Source organism: Cucurbitaria berberidis, assembly GCF_010015615.1.
Source record: "Cucurbitaria berberidis CBS 394.84 unplaced genomic scaffold K460scaffold_5, whole genome shotgun sequence".
Classification (NCBI taxonomy): domain Eukaryota; kingdom Fungi; phylum Ascomycota; class Dothideomycetes; order Pleosporales; family Cucurbitariaceae; genus Cucurbitaria; species Cucurbitaria berberidis.
The window spans coordinates 1,217,051-1,237,488 of record NW_024468939.1 but is presented as its reverse complement, the minus strand read 5'-3'; the positions used below and the strand labels follow the sequence as shown (position 1 = coordinate 1,237,488).

At 49.7% G+C, this 20,438-nt stretch overlaps 5 protein-coding genes across 5 annotated transcripts; 3 read left to right on the top strand and 2 right to left on the bottom strand.

The window, feature by feature from the left end:
• Positions 1-297: 297 nt before the first annotated feature.
• K460DRAFT_369794 (mitochondria protoheme IX farnesyltransferase) lies at positions 298-2,059 on the bottom strand. Its single transcript, XM_040934029.1, has one exon. The coding sequence runs from the start codon at positions 2,033-2,035 to the stop codon at positions 539-541; it is 1,497 nt and encodes a 498-aa protein (XP_040784343.1). The 5' UTR covers positions 2,036-2,059; the 3' UTR covers positions 298-538.
• Positions 2,060-2,789: 730 nt separating this feature from the next.
• K460DRAFT_409218 (uncharacterized protein) lies at positions 2,790-6,265 on the top strand (the record flags this gene model as incomplete). Its single annotated transcript, XM_040937231.1, has 7 exons — positions 2,790-3,050; positions 3,150-3,223; positions 3,282-3,705; positions 3,749-4,469; positions 4,515-5,537; positions 5,588-5,805; positions 5,855-6,265. 7 exons carry the CDS (start codon positions 2,790-2,792, stop codon positions 6,263-6,265), a joined length of 3,132 nt encoding a protein of 1,043 aa, XP_040784342.1.
• A 948-nt stretch (positions 6,266-7,213) lies between these two features.
• K460DRAFT_173295 (uncharacterized protein) lies at positions 7,214-11,545 on the top strand. Its single transcript, XM_040926981.1, has 7 exons — positions 7,214-7,232; positions 7,283-8,556; positions 8,655-8,869; positions 9,045-9,364; positions 9,433-10,637; positions 10,685-11,161; positions 11,216-11,545. Exons 2-7 carry the CDS (start codon positions 7,463-7,465, stop codon positions 11,481-11,483), a joined length of 3,579 nt encoding a protein of 1,192 aa, XP_040784341.1. The 5' UTR covers positions 7,214-7,232; positions 7,283-7,462; the 3' UTR covers positions 11,484-11,545.
• Positions 11,546-12,989: 1,444 nt separating this feature from the next.
• Positions 12,990-15,525, top strand: K460DRAFT_369791 (uncharacterized protein). The gene is made up of 4 exons (XM_040934028.1): positions 12,990-13,331; positions 13,378-14,117; positions 14,167-14,349; positions 14,399-15,525. The coding sequence occupies exons 1-4, from the start codon at positions 13,100-13,102 to the stop codon at positions 15,329-15,331; spliced, it is 2,088 nt and encodes a 695-aa protein (XP_040784340.1). The 5' UTR covers positions 12,990-13,099; the 3' UTR covers positions 15,332-15,525.
• A 3,251-nt stretch (positions 15,526-18,776) lies between these two features.
• On the bottom strand, positions 18,777-19,327 carry K460DRAFT_293559 (uncharacterized protein; the record flags this gene model as incomplete). The annotated part of the gene is made up of 2 exons (XM_040929430.1): positions 18,777-19,212; positions 19,266-19,327. 2 exons carry the CDS (start codon positions 19,325-19,327, stop codon positions 18,777-18,779), a joined length of 498 nt encoding a protein of 165 aa, XP_040784339.1.
• Between the last annotated feature and the right edge of the window lie 1,111 nt (positions 19,328-20,438).

The window sequence follows — 20,438 nt, the reverse complement described above, 5'->3', positions numbered from 1 at the left end:
CATGTAGATGAAATTGGTGGTCCATAGGCTCGGTGATTGGTCCATAGCCATGTCGGTACTCGAAACGCATGACCCGGCACATACATTGCTTGGGCGTTTCGCGAGCATGGTAGATTACCCTGTTCACGCCCTAGTCTTTCTGGCACCAGGGAGCAGTGATCACGCAGCGATGGCGACAGCGTGAATTATCTGGCAGAGTGTACTTGCAAATGTGACCGTTGATACATTGACTTGGAGATACGAAAGGATGGTGGCATGGCGTGAGCATAAAGAAGGACAAAGTAGGCAAGTGCGTAATGCTTACATAAAATTGGCACAAAAAGTATGTCTTTCGAATGCGGCCATTTAGATGCGTATTGATGAAATATGTACAACGAAGATATTGAAACAGGTACCTGTTGGTCGACATGTTAGCGGTGACGAGCCGGAAACCAGGAGCATAATTCTCCCATCGAGTGCATACTGCCACTGTGTTTACTGTACATGGAATCGCGGTGTAAGGTGGCAGACTCACAAACATAGTAAGCTGATGCCTTCCCTAAACTCTCCGCACCGCTTCATCTTCAAGCTCGCCAACTTCGTAGTACAGATCCTCGTCATCTATCTCAGAGTACCCGAACAGGCTGCGATACACTCGTTCTCCTAAGCCCTTCTTCTGAGCCATCGCTAATACCATCACAACCGGAAGATGCCAGACACTGGCCCAGAACAATGCCCTTGCCGTTCCCTTGTGTCCATTCGCCCTCCAAAAGTGCCACGCCTTCATGGCCATCCAGCCATTGATAGCGCTGCTGGTGACAATGAAACTCCAGTCTGTGACGCCGCAATATGACAGGCCAATGCAAACTGGGAACATGAGGATAGCATATCGCAATGCTACGCGCCCGTTCTGTGCAGGGTTCACCCAGGCTAACATGCGATAGCCAGCGTTCTTATACTCTTCGCGAATAGACCAACTCAGCGCATTGAAGTGAGGGAATTGCCAGGCGAACAGAAGCGCAGCACAGAGCCAGCCGCCAGCGGAGCCCTCCCCAAACAGCAGCTCTTCCCATGTCCCATCATGCGCATACTGGCTTGCTGCGGCCGTCCAGCCCATCAGCGGAGGAATCCCTCCTACTATTGCGCCAACCCATGTATTGAGCACTGACATGCGTTTCATTGGAGTGTATACGCCCGCGTAGAGGAGGATGTTCGCTGCGCCAAGGAAGGCGGTGGTAGGGTTGACGCCGTAGTACAAAGCGCCGGTGCCCACAATTCCACACGCTACGGCGAAGACGATGGCGCCTCGTGTGCTGATGAGTTTTCGGACGAGCGGTCGATTGCGCGTGCGGCTCATTTGTGCATCGAATTTGGGTTCCATGAGCATATTGAAGGCATTTGCAGATGCTGAGCATAGCGCTGTGCCAGATGTGAGGAATAGCAATGTAAGCGTCGAGAGGGACGACGTGGACGTTGCAGCGGGTGCAAGCAGCTCAGGCACTGGGTATAACGAGTATGCGGCGGTCGATGTGAGGACGACTAGGAAAGAGAGGCGCGGTTTCGACAGCGAGAGGTAAGTAGTGAATACCCGCTTGAGGGATCGCTGCGGAAGACTGGAAGATAGTGTTGCTAGCTTCGACGATGCATCTGGCGCGATAGGGTATGCGGTTTCGGGGTTTTCCACTGCCTGCTCTTTTGCCTTCTTTCTCCGCCTATGAGGAAGGATCTGTTCTGCCGATGCTGTAGCTGTAGCTGTAGCTGGCTCCTTTGTCGCTTGATGTCCTGCTCCTGGCCCGACAGCGCCAATTGAGCTCTGCAATTCTCGTCTTGAACTCCAGAATGTCTCCTTGAGTATTGGATTGGCCCGGAAGTATTCCTTGCTGAATGTATTCCTGCTCTTCCCGCCAACTACCGCGCCTTGGTTATGCGACCGAATCGTGGAAAACGGCTGCCTCGAAGGCGTTGGCGTTCGAGCGAACCTTCGCCAGCATCGTACACATACTGTGTTTGCATCTTGTATCGCAATTGACCGCGAAATAGCCGGTCGAAAGCTCATGGCGGCATGGAGATGGGCTTCATTGAGGCGGCGCGCATGAGGTGATACTTTTTGGCCTGCACCCTTCGCCAAGCCACGCGGACCGAGACATGCTACTGTCCACTCAGACGATGGGCATTAGCACAAGTCATGGGCATTAATTGTAGAGCAGAAATCGACGACCGACGATAAAAGAGACGAGCACGGTGTTTCAAGATGGATGCAGGTTCCCCCTTGCCACTATCTCCCAGGTCTCTCTCTCTTCGGACATGACGTCTCACTTTCCTTCTCCTCATGTCTGTTGATTGCCCCGCCATCCATACAGCACAGCAGAGCTTCACGACACCTTGGTCCAACTTTCAGATATTCAAGGGAACAGTATGCGAACATCGCAAAAGCCTTGTCTCGTCTCGCGTTGGCCAGTACGACTCTTTTCTAAAGCCGAGGCGTAGATTACCATCCTTGGGATGGAAAAGCCCCCGAGGCTTAGCAGTCACCGATACATAAGATGAGACGCATACACGCATCCATGATCCCATTGTCAGCTCTTCCGCATACGCATGCGAAGATGTCCCCAATAACATGGCTTGAGAAGCAGTGGCATGCTGTGGGCACAAGGCGCAGGCTGCTATGCACAGCCATGGTTCTGGGGCTGAAAACGCCCCCATCTATCCAACACAAGAGGCCGTGCGGACAACAAGGCTGCGACCGCGAGCTATACTAAATAGAGGGCATTCATCTGTAATCGTTATACTGTCGAGATACTCGACTCAACATGCCAGAACCGGTGGGGCCCGTTGTATCGACCACCACCATTGGTAGTGTCGCTGCCACTGCAGCCCAGCTCTCACTCGATCTATTCACCGTCGACCAGAACTTCAAGAGTGTTCCTCGAGAGATTGCTGAAATAGCCGACGGCATATCATCGCTTTCCGGAACCCTCGTGACACTCGCGGATCTTATGGATGCCCATCAGGACCTTTGTACACCTGCCCTATTCCAAAACACCACAGTAGTCCTTGTGCGATACAACCAGGTGGCTGCCGAGTTGAGAAAACTCATAGACTCCCCTCAAAATCTGACAAGGCTGAAGTGGTGCATTAAGCGACCAAAGACAAAGGGCTAACTCAAGAAGGTAGAAGGTATCAAAACAGCCTTCACATTACAATTGAATATTATTCGTGTTGCAAGAGAAGAAATCACTCGATCGTAAGTGACTTTAGAAATGCACCCACTGGTGCGCACACATATGGCTAACGCGAGTCAGACAAACAGACCACACTTCAGCAGGCCGAGCTCTTCACAGGCCGAATCGGTTCCGCACGATCGTAGAAAGCGACGTTCAAGCCAATCGGCAAGTTGTAGAGAGTGCGCAGCGTGTCGATGTTGCGAACAGCACCTGGCAACGTCGAAACCTTCATAAAGAGGTGGACATGTGGACAAAAGGTTCTTTCGATACCGCAACCTGGCTGTACCATCTGGTATTCAGCCCACGGATACCAATTCCCCCGGTCCTGCCCGTCGTCGCCCGCCAGCTACAAAATCAAGCATATGTTTCCGATGAAAGCACCGAGCATGCTGAAGACTTCTCACAGGGACCTTTGGAGCAGAGCGTAGTACCAAATTCCGGGTCTTCCGTCGCTGTAGATAAAGCCATGATCATCTGGGGCGGGCAAACAGAGCCTAGCGCGGTGGTGGACAGGTTGCTGTTCTCGTGGACCACACTGACTGCAGATCAAATCAGTCAAAGTTCCATACGACATAACGACTGGAGGGAGACGTTCCTCAAAATCGTCAATGAAGCTAAAGAGGAGGAAGACGCAGAAATCTCCGAAATATGAAAGGAGGGAAGGACATGACACTTCTGGAAGTTCAGAGGATGAAGATTTCAAGAGCGCGGATGAACACACTCAGCGACCTATTAAGAGTTCGAAAAGCAATGCCGCCAGGGTTTTGTCGGCGACATCAGACAATGAGTGGAATGCGCGAAGGACAGAAAGCAATTACCAGCGAAACGACCGATACAGCAAAGGTGATAAAACGTACGAGCGCCTACGGCGAAAGGTCAAGTTTGAAGAGGACGAGACACCAATTCAAGATGCCTGGACACAGTCTCCTTATTCAGGGCCTGGGGTTGAGATGTACGCACCTTCTCAATCACATAGTGCAGCGTCTCAGCCTTCTCGGGTCTTTACTATTGGCGGGGCAAGCAACCAGCATTACACTTCATACGATGGGACATTGGGCAATGATTTCCACAGGAGGTCGGCCCCCATCCAGGTTCCTGGAACCAACGTCTCAGATCCATCTTTCTCATCATGTAACCCTTTTGCTTCGTCTACTTTCCATACCGACTCTAGTGCACCGCTCCCTGCACCTGGCCGTCCTGCAACACGGGAATGGTCAGTCTCGACCCCCAGTCAACAGCCAATGTGCTGTCCTCCTGATCTAACTGGTCCTTCTCACTCCTGGTCAGTAAATGACCAATAACAATCTGCAGCTTTGATTACGCCATCAAAAGAGGACGCCATTATTGCTGCCATAGAAAAGCTTCTTGATGTGCGAGGAAAAGAACAGAAATCTGAAGTCGAGGACCCTCGATTGTCGAAAATCATGCAGTTGCTTGTCGCACAACAAGAGTATTACGACGAGTCCGAGAAAGCGACAGCGAAGGCAGCTGCTGACTTAGAGCTCAAACAGGCCCAAGCAGCTCGTGAAATAGTTGACGAAAAGATACAGAGACTTGAGAGTCTCATTATGCGACAGGGCGAAGAGCAGTTGAAGGCTAAGGCGGTGTTGCGTGCTGAGCAGAGCGCCCGGAACGAGATGGCTGCAAGTCTAGCACACGCAAAAGAGAGGGCAAAAGAAGAAGCAGAAGCACGGGCGAAGGATGAATTAAAGACGATTGAAGAAGACTATGCACGTCGGGTCGAACGCTACGAGCAGCTTATAGAAGCCGCAAGCTCTAAAATAAAAGAACAACACCACCAACCTATTGGACCATTCCCGGTTCGTCGCACATGCGTTGCTGAGGGCAATCGCAGTGTTGAGGTAGTCGAGTACACGACCGATAACTTAGAGCCGCTGGCAAATACGCCACTCTCGCCGTTCGGGTCCACCCAGGAACATATACTCGGGCCGAATTTTGATCGAAAGCATAGTGCTGACCGTTTCCGCCATGATACCTTTCACGGGTCCGCTGCCACCATGAGATCGTCAAGTAGCATGAGCACTTCAAGTACAACACCGAATACTCAGCATATGATATTGTTTTCTTTGAACAGCGATCAAAATTCTGCAAGGACATTAAAATTACAGGCTTTGCTTGCAGAGTCTGGGGTCGAAGCCGTTTTTGACGGAACAGAGGAGACTAGGCGTGGTAAATTAACGAGGTATGACCGTAGAAACGATGACCTTGTCCGGAGTACGATCTTTTGGGAACCTCCTGTGTTAGGCCTTGCAAGTGAGCTCTTGTTCACTATGAGGAAGGCTGGTTGGAAGCCGTGGTACTTTCGTTGCTCTGGTAAGCCAAGTACGAGGCAAGTCTAGGATTGAGTAACTTATCTGTGGCAGATGCTGGCCAAACATTCTTCCTCGGCAGTCAGCCCATACATTCGTATATCTTCTGGCCAGACTTCAAGCCGCAGTTTACAGCACTATCAACATCGTCGTCTAATCAATCTGTCATCATCAGCTCAGCGCTGGTAGATAAACCCGCCATGGAGCAACTTGGCTTCCAATTTCGTGTTGATGATGCTGGTGCTTATGTTCTTGATGGAAGATTGACAGTAGTGAGTTTTACTCCACGCAATATTTCCCGAGCAAGCTCACCATGCACAGAACGACATTGAAGATTTGGTCGAGCGCTCATTTTCAATACGCGAAACTTATCTCAGAAGATTGCATCGGCAGCTGCAATGGGACGGCAGTCCAGACGTTAACACATCTACCGATAAAAGCTTTGCGCCTTCTATGAGATCGAACACACCCGTGTATGTGACCCAGCGTTGTACACCATGCTCCAACACAGATACAAAGCACCGGCCACCTTCGATCGAAGTTCCCCAAACGAATCGACTAGACGTGGAGCGCTTTCTAATACCTGATTCCGAAGAAGGCGATCTTCCGTATTCGAGAAGGGGTAGCACATCCACTGAGTCACCTTCTGTCGCATGCTGGTCGTCGAAGCTCACCAACAACCCATTCCGCCAGCATATGTCTAAAATGAAAGAGAATGCCGATGTGACGTGATAGTGTGCAAATCACGACATAGAGTATCTAAGATAATCCAATGTCTCTCTAGATTGAACTGGAGCTCCGACTGGCGATTAGAGTTGTAATGTACCTAATGATCAAGAGCTAAGGCAGGCTTGGTATTGTGTGTTGCGGTGGCTAGACGTTGATTGCGCTTCCAATACGGGGTTTCCGGTCCTACGGCAACAGTGTGCACTTATAGAGGTTCTCAGGGAATCCCGCCAACGCGGACGATTGCGAGTCTCGGTTAGACTTGGTTAAGGACTACCCAATACCTGAGATGATGTGATATGGTAGGGTGATCGAGGTGCTCAACAATATGGCGTAGAGGCGGCTGATCGTTGACTAACATACTAAATGTTATAAAATGAACCATTAACATGGGGGAGATCGAATTCGATTGGTGTGCCGGTGGCACCTTTCCCTCGTGTGGGTGCATGAAACAATTTGAGTCGAACGAAAGAGAATCGGAGGCGACTTGAGCGATCGATCGAACATCTAGTAGGATAGCTCGGACCTTTACCGGCCTTGCTTCCTCCAAGGGACTACTAACACCTTTCCTTCGGAATCCTTCCCGGTACAAGTACCGCGATCTGCCAAGTTCTGTGGAGAGGTGTGGAGCCCTACTGTGGAATGCTTCTACGCTAAATCCATGCCTTCAGGTGCCCAATACCGTACCACAGTTGCAGTCGAAAGGGGAGATTTACACATAAGTTCATAAAACTACTGCGTGGGCGTGTAAACATGGTAGCAGAAAAGCAATTCAGTCTGCCTCTTCTTATATCTCTACGTTCATCCTGTTCATTTTACCTGGCAATGTTGGGCTTGAAACATGCCGCTCGGCGAATTATCGATTTCTCAAATTCGCTCCCTGACGTCATCGACGACCTACCAAAGCAGCTTGCAGGGTAGCTCGTTTCCATCTTCAAACTTCACATACTCACGCTTTTGCACAAACTAGGAGGTAAAACTTCTCCCTCGCAATATTTCAAACAAGTAGGCTAACATGTCCAGAGATGAGTGGCGAAGTTGGAGGCGCAAAGAAGGTCCGAATAACACTCGCCACAGTTCTAGACCCTATAGACCCTCTAGACTCGCGATAGCCCGGCTCGCAAAACAAACACCTCTGACGTTGCTGCGTTTACAGATCGCAAATGGCAATTGCAACAATCCACACGCTACTACTCTGAGTTCATGGTAGCTATGGAGGATCCGCTCCCTCCATTGGGTGCCCCCAAGCCCGTCGCCGACTGGAGACGAGAGCGCGATGTCTTTGATCTTTACGCGGCCTTCCAGGAGATACCAAGAATCGATAATCTTGGTTGCTCTCCGGACACCCATTCGTTTCCCGACGATTTTGTTCCGAGACCAGCATCAGATGCCTCGTTGGCCGCTTTCGCTCAGTTGGCAGCAATGCGATTACAGGCCCAACGCAGCATGATCAGTTTACTCGATGGCCAATACCAGTACATCTTGGCTGAAGCAACCCCCAAGACCTCGTTAAGATTCGACTCGCCTCTCAACAAGAACCTTGATATCTTGCTTGGCAACGTGCGGATTCCCCGCAACTGGGGCCTTTGCGAGAGGGTCTTGGATCCGTTCGCCTTAGCAGAAGGAGATCCGGGAATCATTATCATCAAAGATCTTTCCCAGAGTCGGCTTCATGAAAATCGGTCCTATGTCAAAGAAGGTCCGAAATTCCGTTTCTATGCTGGAGTACCTATCACAAGTCTAAATGGTACAATCGTAGGATCAATGTGTATCTTTGATGGACCCGAGAGGAGTGGGATGTTACCAGACGACATCGCGTATCTAAAAGATCTTGCTGCTACAGTCATGGAGTATTTGGTCACGTACACTTTGAAGGATCAGCACCGGCGAGGGGCAGAGGGGTTACACGGGCTCTTGTCGTTCGCGGAAGGAGACTCGAAGATAGGGCCATTCATAGAGCGTCGCTACCCTCCAGAGCCGTCACTTAAAACCGACTCTAAAACGAAAATCACGGGAGGTACCCCAACCAACGAGGAACGTAAGCAAAATCCTCCGGTCGAAGATGGCGTCGATCAGCCGCGTACTGCATCTCTTCCCCCCAAGAGAGGGAGGTCTGAGCGGCGCAGCTCTGTAGGCGATTTGCAGGACAAAATAGTACCAAACACTATTAGGGAATTGTTCGCGCGAGCTTCCGATATCATGCGGAGATCAAATGATATGGATGGTGTCATGTTCCTCGACGCCTCTGTCGCAGCTACTGGGTATCATGGCGGAGGGAAAACACCGACTCGAACAAGGTTAGTAACTACTTAGCTAATTTGTGCATGATTTCGTAAGAGCCTTGGGACAATTCATTAATTCACAATGACCAGACTGTGTAGCTGACCGTGCACAGTGGGAAACAGTGTCAACTTCTCGGCTTCGCAACACAGGATGGATCCACTCTCAAAGGTGACTCCATGTCAGCCAATATGATACCCGATGAGGCAAACTTCGCGTGGCTGCTCAAGCGGTACCCTCATGGTTATAGTCTGGACTGCGATGAAGGACAGCTCCAGTCCTGGAGTGACGAGGAGGGTCCGTTGATGGACCCGTTGAGTCCGGCAGAACGTACGTGAAGCGCATATCCTGAGTACTCTTCAATTGGCAACATTTTTCAGTCCTTTGAAAAAGCCATCCGGGGGTCTCGGTAGCAGGATCACCTCACAAGCCCAGTTTTTCTACGCTTCGCCTTCCTTGTTTCCTCCCTTGTTACACACTTTGCTGACCTTTCCGCGAATTCAAGCTATCCACATGGACGAGACTGAGCAAGAATCGATCAGCAAAAGAGTACAACATGTCTTAAGAATCAAGGCCCTTTTCCCTAACATCAAAAGCGCTCTATTTCTGCCTCTGTGGAATTTTGAGCATAATCGGTGGTTTGCTGGATGCTTTTGCTGGTCCAGGAGAGCCGAACGTAACCTGAGTGGTCCATTGGAACTACCCTTCCTGAAAGCTTTCGGTCATTCCATCATGCAGGAGGTCGCTAGGATCGATGCCATAAAGACAAGTCAAGTCAAAACGACCTTCCTATCATCATTATCACACGAACTACGTTCTCCGCTAGTATGTAACCCCCCTTTACCTTTCTGTTTAAAGTTTTATATGGACTAACCTGGGTACCCCCCACCTAGCACGGTATTCTCGGCTCCATACAACTCATGCGAAGTACGACTCTTGATAGCTTCCAGTTCTCTATGGTCAATTCGATCGCTGTATGTGGAAGGACGTTACTGGAGACAGTGCAACATCTACTTGAACATGCGGAGCGTAAAGAACCTAGCCAGAACGTCTCTAAAAGGACTTTCCCAGCAGAAAATACAGTCTGCATCTCCTCCGATGTACCAGCTTTGGATCTGTCCCACGATTCGACCGTCCCAACACCAGTTTGCAATATCGGTCTCGTTACAGAAGAGGTTATCGAAACGATGTTTCTCGGGCAGGGTCGTTATGATGTTGCTTTAGCTGGAGGTGATGTCCCGGGAGCTCCTGTCAATCCGTCATCCAAAAGCGAGATTGCTCACCGCAGGAGCCGATTCATTGTGATTGATATTGGGGACTACGCGAATCTCGACTTCTCCATTCCAGCCAGTTTATATGGGAGACTCATTATGAATATCCTCGGAAACGCGTTGAAATTCACCGAATCTGGTTACATTCTGGTGTGGCTTCGCTCTGACGCTGCGGAAGCATCAAGAGCGTCCGTGACGCTCAAGATCAATGACTCGGGAATTGGAATCTCCCAAGAGTTCTTGTTCAATGAGGCTTTCGAACCATTTCGTAAACATAATCCACACTCTGCGGGCACCGGCGTAGGCCTTAATGTCGTTCAACGAATCATCGAGGATATTGGCGGATCAGTAGAGATCACGAGCCACCCCGGCAAAGGCACCGACGTCACCTTGAGGCTCCCTCTGGAGCGGAACAAGAGAGTGGAAAATCCTGGCTCACCACATAACTTGATTCTTGCTAGTCTCTCGCAATTGAAGAGCCGGAAAATCTGCATACTTCACTCCAAACCACCGGATGAGAATGGCCCTCCTGAAGGCCTACGGCACTGGCAAATGCTGACGCGCTATATAGATGCAATATCTTCAACATTGCAAGATGAGCTAAAAATGATCGTTACTAAAACGAGTGAATGGGACGGACATGATGAGTCTGATGTAGTTGTATGTCCAGAGGTGTTTTTCGAAGGTCTGCAGGCGATCCGTAGTGCTATGCATCGAAGACCTCCGGCCACACTTTTTATTGCTATGGATACCTTGGAAGCCGATACTTTGCGCTGCGATGCCAGGGTAACGAGCAAATCTTCTATCGTTGAAGTCATGACACAACCGTATGTTTTAATCTTACGTGTTGAAGACAATTGCTAACATGCTAAAGGTGCGGTCCGTACAAGATAGGTATGGCAATCAGCCAGTGTTTGAAACGATACGACGGACCAAGCGCCGGCCCTTTCAAGGAATTGGACACATCATTTGAGTCTGTTGCCAGCGCGAATGGGTCCCAGCTTGTCTCCCAGCTTGGTGGCCCACGACTAGAATTGTGTACTCCAATAGCTTTCCGTTCGAAAAAGGACTCGTCCGACAGTGGGAATTATCTTGCTGAGGAGCCCACCTTGCCACCTCCAAATGCGTTCCTCAACGAACCTGAAAACACGCAGTTGCCCAAAACAGAGGATTCAACCGAAACCCAGCAAATCTTGATTGTAGATGACAACGCAATTAACCGAAGGCTATTATCTGTCTTTATGAAAAAGAAGAAGCTCCCATTCAAAGAAGCTAAGGATGGACTGCAAGCGTTGGAAACGTACAAGGAGAGCGATGGAAAGTTCGACGTCATTCTGATGGATATTTCGATGTAAGAATATGTTATGTGGAAACTAGGTATAACACATATACTGACATCTTCTAGGCCGGTAATGGACGGAATGACGAGCACGCGCCTGATTCGCGAACACGAGAGCGATTTGAACCTCAAACCTGTGCATATCATTGCCTTGACAGGCTTGACATCTGCGAGCGCGAGACTGGAGGCTTGGACAAGCGGGGTCGACGACTTCCTCACGAAGCCCGTGGACTTCAAGCAGTTGGAGAGTTTGATGGAAGCTGGGAGAGATAGTGAAGAAACAGGCTTCTCAAATGAGCAAAGCACGAAGAACGTTGATGAGAAGCTACCTTAGCTGGACAGCATGGATATCCACCTCTACGTATGATATCTATGACACAGTCGTAAGAGCGGATTCCGCGGCACTGAATGACTGCTTCGTGTGCATCATATCAATCTGTTGCATAGCAATAAGATGTCACGAGCACACGTACACCTGCATATCATAAAACTTTCGGCGCCCTGTTAGGTCCAATGGTGGAAGAAAGAAATGAATCCAGTATCTTTCGACCCTTGCTCGCAGCGCGTTGACGCGGCCCATAAAGCAGAGATGTGCTGCAGAAAAAGGGCAGATATACAGGTCGCTGATAACATCTAGGGGGAGATCAGATATGCGGAGGGAGCAGAATGAGGTTGAACGGGGAAATATAATGACCATAGCAAGAAGACGATGGTACGAGTGGACCGACAAGGTCTGTTAGTATTTAGTCACACTCTGGAAGGGCAGCTACGGCTGTTTGTAGATGCTACAGTTGTTTACATTCTCACGTTGTTTAACAGCCATTAAACACAGCCTTACCATATCACTACAGTTGTTCAGCCCCAGGTGTCATATTATGACTATACATCAGACGCGGTCATTCATACCACAACATCAGCAAGTGCCTCACTTATAGAGACGTTGAGAATCGTGAAAAGAGTGTACAGATAACCCTTATAGAGTAGTGACTGTAGGAGCTGATGCATGTGCATCTACCCTTTGCCCGCGTGGCAGTGTAAAGAAAGCTTGGCTAGATTGCTTGGCGTATTTTGGGAGCCTTCAACTCCAATAACTTGACGTATATTTGGGGCGGAAGCTTGTTAGTTTGTTCTGGCCACTTTTGAGAGAAAGGATCGTGCTTTCACTTGGCATCACGACGTTCAGCTCTGTGCGCTTCTCAGGCCATCTACCCATCCATAACCAGAGTGGACATGCAGCACCAGACCCCCAGCTTTCTTAGATTAACCATGCGGAACTTGATCTTAGACCTAGACCACCTCGCAAGTCACCAAGTATGTAGACCAAATGCAGACCCGATTAAATTGTGTCTATGGAAAAGTGACATACACGGCCTTCTTCGCAACACTGCGCCACAGCTTTGATGCGTTTCCCGAAGAATATAGGGAGATGCTTCCTAAGCCGTTGTATGCGGGATACGTTGTACGGTCCGCAGCTTTCTCGCGTCTTCAATATTCGCGCCGATTGCTTCCTCCCCGTAAATCGCGGTATAGACACCGTCCAGTTTATAGAGTCAGAGATGCCGTTAAAGCGTCCGTTTTTGTAACAAGGTGTGTGTGCCGAACGCAGAAGTCATGCACCCCTCCGTCTCCACCAGCGAACCACTTAGGCCCGGTAAAGGGAGAGTTCGAAGGCGGATAGGGAGGGCTGCTCAGCGGGTACACGCTAGGCTTTCATCATCTGGAGTTGTTGTTAGTGGAGTTTGAGACGCGAGGTGAGGTGTGTGGTGGCTTACTTGAGTTAAACTGGAAGGATGAGGAAGGAAAGTGGGTTTGGGGAGCAGCAAGTTTTTGAGGTGCGCGAGCTTGGGCCAACGCTTGGCAAAGATTCACAGCTTTGGCTCCGCGAGATGTCAGCCGTTACCTTTCCCATCGTTAGATTGATTGAGGCTTTGAGCTTGTTTCTGGTGAGATATGAGCTTCATACATGCTTCAAGGCTTGTCACAAACCGCAGTACCTGCTTATGCAGCTCATATGCTGAGATATCGAGATTCTTCCGGACACGCCATCACGGGATCACCCCAAGCCGTGCAGCATCATGTTCCCGCAATGCAACACGATGCTTTTCGAGCTCCACGCCCTTTTACGATAAAATTGAGCCGGATGAGACCCTACGAAAAACCCTCGATGACTTCAAAGCCACTAGTATGTTCATCATCGAAGTTAGGCCACTTGTACTCACCTGTCACAGTCCGTTCTAGTGCTTGGCAGCAACTCGACAAAGCATGGAATGCCGAGAAGATATCGACTGATACAGCTGGAAAAGAGATAGAACTGTTTGGCTATATCAGTACGCGAAGAGACGTTAACAAGAAGCTCTCGTTCACTATGCTCCGCAATAAGAACCAATCACGGTGTATTCAACTCGTATCCACATCAAACGCGGAAGGCGAAGAAGCAGACGCTCATGTTCGCATGAGATCGCTTAGGGAGTGGACGCCTGTTGTGGTGCGAGGAAGACTCGTGAATCGTCAACCGGCGAAAGATGATACCTATCTGGGCATGAATCTGATCAACACACGGGAGATCGCAGTGCAGCACGTTGAACCGCTCAATTATATACCAAACGATATCATCATCAAGCAAGACACTGTCTTTGGCCCTGACCAGCGGCATCTGCAGCTACGGACCGACCAAGAATTGCGCTCAAATATCATCTTGAGATCGAAGGCAATCAATAGGGCGAGGTTACATCTGACCGAGCTGGACTGGAAAGAGATTGAAACTCCCATTCTTTTCAAATCTACGCCCGAAGGCGCGCGCGAGTTCCTTGTACCAACACGACAGAAGGGGTTGGCGTACGCACTGCCGCAGAGTCCCCAGCAATACAAACAGATCCTCATGGCTTCTGGTTTTACGAGATACTTTCAATTTGCACGATGTTTTCGTGATGAGGATTTGAGGGCTGATAGACAGCCAGAGTTCACTCAGGTCAGAAAACATAACACTTTTTTGGAGCGGGCGGCTAATGCGTGCGTAGCTTGATATGGAGATGTCTTTCGCTGGCGAAGAAGACGTCATGGCCGAGATTGAGAAGCTATTGAGAAATCTTTGGTACAAAATACTCAAACAGAAGGTCCCGACCACATTCCCACGAATGACTTATCACGAAGCAATGTCTTCGTATGGAGTAGACAAACCTGACCTACGATACAAGGCGAAGGTACGTCCAGGTTCTTTGCGTCTCTTCAAACCGAAACTGATATCAATAGATACACTCCATCACTCAACACCTGCCAGCAGATCTTATCAGCAAGATCACACCCCTCCAAACCCCAGCTATTGAAGCGCTCAAATTAGCAATCTCCTCGGATCCTAAGACGACCCGTAAATTCATCTCCGACTTCCTCGACAGTCCAGACGGGAAACCCTACCTAGACAACCGCGACGGTCAACCCGGCGTCTTCGTGGGCGACCTCTCCCAGCCCATGCAAGGCCTTGGACCTCTCGGGTATCAATACGTAATGGAAGGCCCAGAAGCTCTTGCCGTCGAACATGGCGACCTCTTGATTCTGCAAGCGCGCCCGGACGGCCCATTCTCAGGCGGGTCTACCACCCTCGGAAACCTACGTCTCGCCTTGTACAAAACAGCCATAGCCCAAGGCTTGATCGAGCCCCCGGCGAGGCACGACTACCAATTTGTTTGGATCATAGACTTCCCGTTGTTTAGCCCTAACAATGATACTGATCCTGGTCAAGGCGGTGCGGCAGGCTTCTCATCAACCCATCACCCCTTCACCGCCCCTAAAACACCTCAGGACGTCGAGTTACTTCTCACCTCGCCCTCTTCCGCCACAGCAGCACACTACGATATCGTCGTCAATGGGATCGAACTTGGTGGCGGTAGTCGCCGGATTCACAACGCCGCTATGCAGGAATTTATCTTTAGAGACATACTTAAAATGAAGCCGGAGCGCATTGAGGACTTCAGACATCTATTGGATGTGCTAAGATCAGGGTGTCCACCACATGCGGGCATTGCATTAGGCTGGGATCGACTGATGACGATCATGTGTGGGAGGGAGAGTGTGAGGGATGTTATTGCGTTTCCGAAGAGTGGGAAGGGGGAGGACCTGCTCGTTAAGAGTCCGAATGCGATGACTGGGGAGCAGTTAGATACTTACCATTTGGGGTTGAAGGACTAAATTGGGTGATGCTTATGGGTATAGGTGATACGAGACACGTAAATATTTCCTTGCATTTGTAGTCGCATTGTAGACTGCTTGATCGGCGTACTATGTATCATAGTTGTAAGATATATGTAAAATAGAAGCATAAGCGGGCACAATAGAATCTGAGTAATGTATTGTAGCTCGGCTTTCGTTTGTTCGCCTTCCCAACTAGCACTTTTCAGTCCACTACTCCGGTCCTTTGTCACTAGCTAAAATAAAGTAAGCAGATAGGCTTTATTTAGAAACCGAACCTCCCACCTTGTTGCGCTAAGCCCTGTATCTCAGTCCTACACGGAAAAGATCTTAATATGTACACCTTGTTCTTGTCACCTGGCACAGTTCGTATACAGTCAGCGGCACTTTCGCTATACTAACAAATCACATCTGCATCGCGGTATGACCAAAGTAACTATAAGACAAGACGATGCGTCAGCATCGAGATGAGGGTACTACGTAAGACCAAATCTGATATCCTAGTAGTTTGATATAAGGGTGGTGCTCTGTTGAGCGGGCGTAGATCTATACTTTCTGCGCCGCACACATATGTCGTTACAGAATAGTCATTCTGCTCTCTGTTTTACAATGCTAGCAAGCGCTTATCCCTGTAAGTGTAGCACATAAACCAAGATTGCTGTTATATGCGTGGAGATGACCGATACTGATACGCTCCATTCCGCGAGTTGTGTGGGAAGACTCGATAAACTCATTTTACCGAAGGCGCGAATTTGGAATTTCACATCAAGAGTCCGTTCTCAGAGTGAAGTGGATAATTTTTCCTATTTGATCATGCAGCTTCCCGATTGGCCCATATCTAGTGCTGACTGGTACGACGTTAGCAATACCAGTGCGAATCTTGTACGATTAGTGTTATTACCCGTGGTGCATGCATGCGTGCGGCGCGGGCGCAGACATCTGCATCCGTACTATACACAACAGTCACAATGCTGACATTATGTCCCAGCGGAAAGGTGACCAGTAGGATAGTCTACCCGAAGATGAACGGGCTTCCTGAAACTTATGCCGTAGTTTGGGGAGATGAGATTGGGGCTTATAGCGGAAACATTGGTCCCATACCGTCAGCATGGCCGTGCCGCATCGGCGCTGATTGCGTTACCTCCCCGCATACCATCTAGGCGGGCCGCGCTCCGCGCAGATCATGTTCATGTTGCCGTTGCTCTCCAGCCCAAATAGAGTGGCGAGTCTAGACCTACGAATACCAAAGACAGGCTGCAGTGGGCGGCTAGCCGACAGCTTCCCGTCGTTTCACGACAGTCGGCTCTAGGTATCGGTTGGTGTGCTGGCACGTACAGAAGTGGTAAGACTGGGATAGTTCAATCTGTGCGGATAAATTCTTCGTGGATTCGTACGGGTCGAATTAGTTCAGTGACTTTTCATTTTTTGTCAATGGTCTCCTTGGAAAGACTGTATTACTGCCCATGTAGAAGATAACAACAGGGGAAATGCCGACAGGCGACTAGAGGCTAGGGTGATATGACTTCTCAGATTTAGGGGCCACTTTTGTGCTACTAGTGTTATGAGTGGCCATTAACAAGTTAAAAAGTGAAGCGGTTGACGTTTCACTACATGCGGCTACTCGTGAAGGATTGGGGGGAAAGAGCATGCCGTATGAAATCTCCCGAGGTACGTATGATTACACAAACATCTGGCACATTTATTCGTTGAGGGCTTTCTCCCCCGCCTAAATGAGCCTGGTCGAGAAGTAGTTGATCTGAAGAGCATTCAAGGCCAATGCAGCCACCGAAAATTATGTGTTTCGGCAGTGCTGATCGTATACTCTGAATAGATCATGCGAGTGACATACCTTTCTTCATGGCGGGTGTTGAAGTCGTTCGGTGGCAATGTCACATATCATTGCAGTTTTCATCCGAAAAGATTGCCACTTGTTGCCTAGAGTCCGTAGAAAGAAGTCCGAGGAAAGGGAGAGGCCGGTAGCAAGGAGCAGTAATGTCGTGTAATCTTTCTGGTCGGGAAAATGCACTGGGATCGCGATGTAAACTGGAACGCCAAGCATGACCTTCGCAAATATGACCCATTTTGGCAGCCCAATTTAAGTAAGATGGCATCGTAAACTCGTAGGGTATTGGAGCCCTGCAAAATTTTGTACTCAGTTGCAAGGTATACAAGATGTCCTACCGTTGGCAAATCAAGTATAGAGTAGCCTGCTCCGCCCTGTGCTAGCATTCATACGTACAGTCGGATTCTCTTTACAGATGGTGTGAGCTCGAAAATCAATAGAGGATAGGCCGGGACTAAATTTTTCGAGGGAATCGGTGGCAGTCAAAGGCGTAATGCGTGACCTAGGACCTGAATCAGGCACCCCACCCTCGCTACTTGCAGCTACAGGAAGAGTTGGCTCTGAATCATTTACCACAGGTCAACCTCGGAACCAAAATGGCTTGTACCAAAGACATGGTATTGGTAGGCCTCCTGTGCGTTCCCTTTGTTCGTGGAAGTGGGGTGCCCTTAACTTGTTGAGATATGAAGCTTACATGTCCGCAAGAAATGAAGACATTAGATGAAGTGGTGTGGCTCATGGTCGTTAGTTAAAGATCAGATACACAGAGACTCCTGATCAAAGCGGTATTTCTCGTGCGTCAAATTGCCGCTGCCGAATGGGCGTTATCCAAGGAGCTCCACCCTGCAATCCTTACCTAAGTTATCGTGGCGGGGGCATGATTCGTATCAACTCAACCGGTAGAATCAATACAAACATGAAACCATGCTCTCCTTTGACGCGCTTGCACAGTATGCGTCCCGAGTACATGGATGTGGAGACCTGTCGGCGAGAATCAAGCATACGAGTACCCATGTTTCGAAACAAACGGGCAGCTGCGTCAATTGTATTTCGATACCCAACAAATGTAGTATATGTGTGAATTCTAATAGAAAGTTGGAAATCTGCGCGACGAAAAGCGTAGGGGTGCTTCCACCTATTAAATACAATCTAGATTCGAAAGTATGATATAGTTACATAGTTGGTGAGTACAGCTCGAGAAGTACGCCCGTAAGAGAGAGATGGACAGCTAGAAGTGACAGTCCTGCATTTTTGGTATCTTGGAGTACCATCATAGGTCGAAGTGTAAACCTATTTGCGACATGATATAGTGAAAATATAACAGGCGAGATGATCGAGGGCGGAATAAAGTTTACGGCTTCCCTCCTTCTTTGGTGATCAACCACCTTATTCGTGGAATGGGTGAACGGCGTGGAAGGGGTTGTCCCTGGGGGTGTGGCAGGTTCGGCGTTGACTCACATCCTGGCTAATGCGATGCCATGGAGCTGGAGCCCATGTTGGGAGAAAGAATTGAATTGTGTGAGAGGACTCGTAGGCTTCGTAGGCTGTAAACAGCCGCGGTGGGTAGAATATTAGGCTCATGACGGGCCTTCGACTCACTCCCTAGACAGCGTTTGGACACTTGGGTATCTTCACGTCGATGTTCATCTTGATGCCCTTGACATTGTCTTGTGCGGACTGGCTCGATTGAATATGGGGGAAGCGAGCTAGATGGCTCTCCAACATCTGGAAAGTCTCTGCATATGCCTTCGAAGGCATAGATTCTGGTTCCACGAGTAAGGAGGCGGGGTCGATCGCAATCGGTCTCACAATTGCTAGGTCTTTTGGATTTTCGACGAAGTAGTCACTATCTTTCATAGTGTTTGGATTCTCGGCTTGCTGCATGCCTGCGTCCGAGAACTTCTCGGCCAGTATCTTGCGCAGCACGCGTTCCACTTGTTCATCGGTAGGACCTTGCCAGGCTTGCCGATCTTCTAGATACAAAATGCGCTCATGTAGAGCTCGGAAACATAGCTCAGTCCGGTGCATGAACTCGGTACTATAGTAAGTTAGCAATATGTTCAGTCCTGGACATGAGCTCATGACTCTTACTACCAAGCTGCGATCCGCTCGAATGACCGATTGATATTCTGTAGTTGGAAAGTCCAGGACATCATGTGTTTACAAAAGAGGGGTATGTCTTGAAAAAAAAAATGTCAAATGCTGTAGCGTAAGGTCAGGAATAAGAAGTAAGGTTGCCCAAGAGCGAAGGCTCAGTGTAGGGGCTGAGACAACTGACCAAGGCCAATATCGGAGAACTATAAACCCACCGTCTCGGTGGCACCGTTCGGTATGCAACTGGGTGGGGGGTAAGGCGTCGCATGGCATCGCACAGAGGCGGTATAAATGCATTTCGCTGGCCGGTTGATCAGACGAAAATGCATGACAAAGAGCCAATCAGACTCGGCAGAGGAACTAATGATAGGCGTGACAGGGGAATGCGCCTGAAAAGAAATCGCTCTCCTGGGAAATCTACTTGGGTAAAGGGTCTACTTGGCGGGTAGCAAACCATGCCCGCAGGAATCTCACACGCATGCCGATGCATATGGGGTCATGCTAGTCAGAGGTACAGCAATGAGAGGCTCAGCAAAGGGTTGACGGAACGGCCACGTAAATCCAACACGCAGGGGAAGTGCCACGAAAGAAGTCAAAGGATATGATCGGCAATGCTGAGCGGAAAGAAGCACGGAACTAGCAGTCGGTGGCTTGGCCCGGTGGAGGACCACACGGGTGTATGGTCGAGTAGTTTATGAGGGTATCTCACCTCTTTGCTGGGATGGCAGCGGACAGCGGCGAACAGCGGCGACAAGTAAGACAGCATGAGAGCCAGCGGCGAAGCAAGCAGCAGAGCGAAAGAGGGCGTTTGCGCGGAAGCGGCTTCATCTCCCACCGGCAGTGAATGCATGCAGGCTAGGACGGGCGCGAGGACTGGCGATACGACGGCCCCGTAACGTCGGCGGGACTGGGGTTTTGTGGGCCAAGTCTGACAGGCCTTTGCCCCTCTCCTCTTCCTTGCTTTCCACTCGGCATATCACCTGAGAGCGGGAGACATCTGAAGCGTCTCTTCGATCAGAAGTTGCCGTGCATCGAACGCGAGTGGATGCTGGAATGTTGACGTTGGCGTTATTCTGTCAAGACACCGGGACCCACACCACGACATGTCCGGCCCGGGCCATCCTAAATACTATGTCCGACGCGTCTCGGGACGGCTTCCTATTGACGCCT

What these genes read in the sequence shown, in the direction of transcription:
- K460DRAFT_173295 (XM_040926981.1), top strand. Translation starts at nt 7,463, where the DNA reads ATGGTAGCTATGGAGGATCCGCTCCCTCCATTGGGTGCCCCCAAGCCC. An exon ending in AAAACACCGACTCGAACAAG is followed by an intron (nt 8,557 to 8,654) that starts GTTAGTAACTAC and finishes GACCGTGCACAG; the next exon opens with TGGGAAACAGTGTCAACTTC. An exon ending in ACGAACTACGTTCTCCGCTA is followed by an intron (nt 9,365 to 9,432) that starts GTATGTAACCCC and finishes CCCCCCACCTAG; the next exon opens with CACGGTATTCTCGGCTCCAT.
- K460DRAFT_369791 (XM_040934028.1), top strand. Translation starts at nt 13,100, where the DNA reads ATGAGCTTCATACATGCTTCAAGGCTTGTCACAAACCGCAGTACCTGC. An exon ending in CGATGACTTCAAAGCCACTA is followed by an intron (nt 13,332 to 13,377) that starts GTATGTTCATCA and finishes CACCTGTCACAG; the next exon opens with TCCGTTCTAGTGCTTGGCAG. An exon ending in GACAGCCAGAGTTCACTCAG is followed by an intron (nt 14,118 to 14,166) that starts GTCAGAAAACAT and finishes ATGCGTGCGTAG; the next exon opens with CTTGATATGGAGATGTCTTT.
- K460DRAFT_369794 (XM_040934029.1), bottom strand. Translation starts at nt 2,035, where the DNA reads ATGAGCTTTCGACCGGCTATTTCGCGGTCAATTGCGATACAAGATGCA.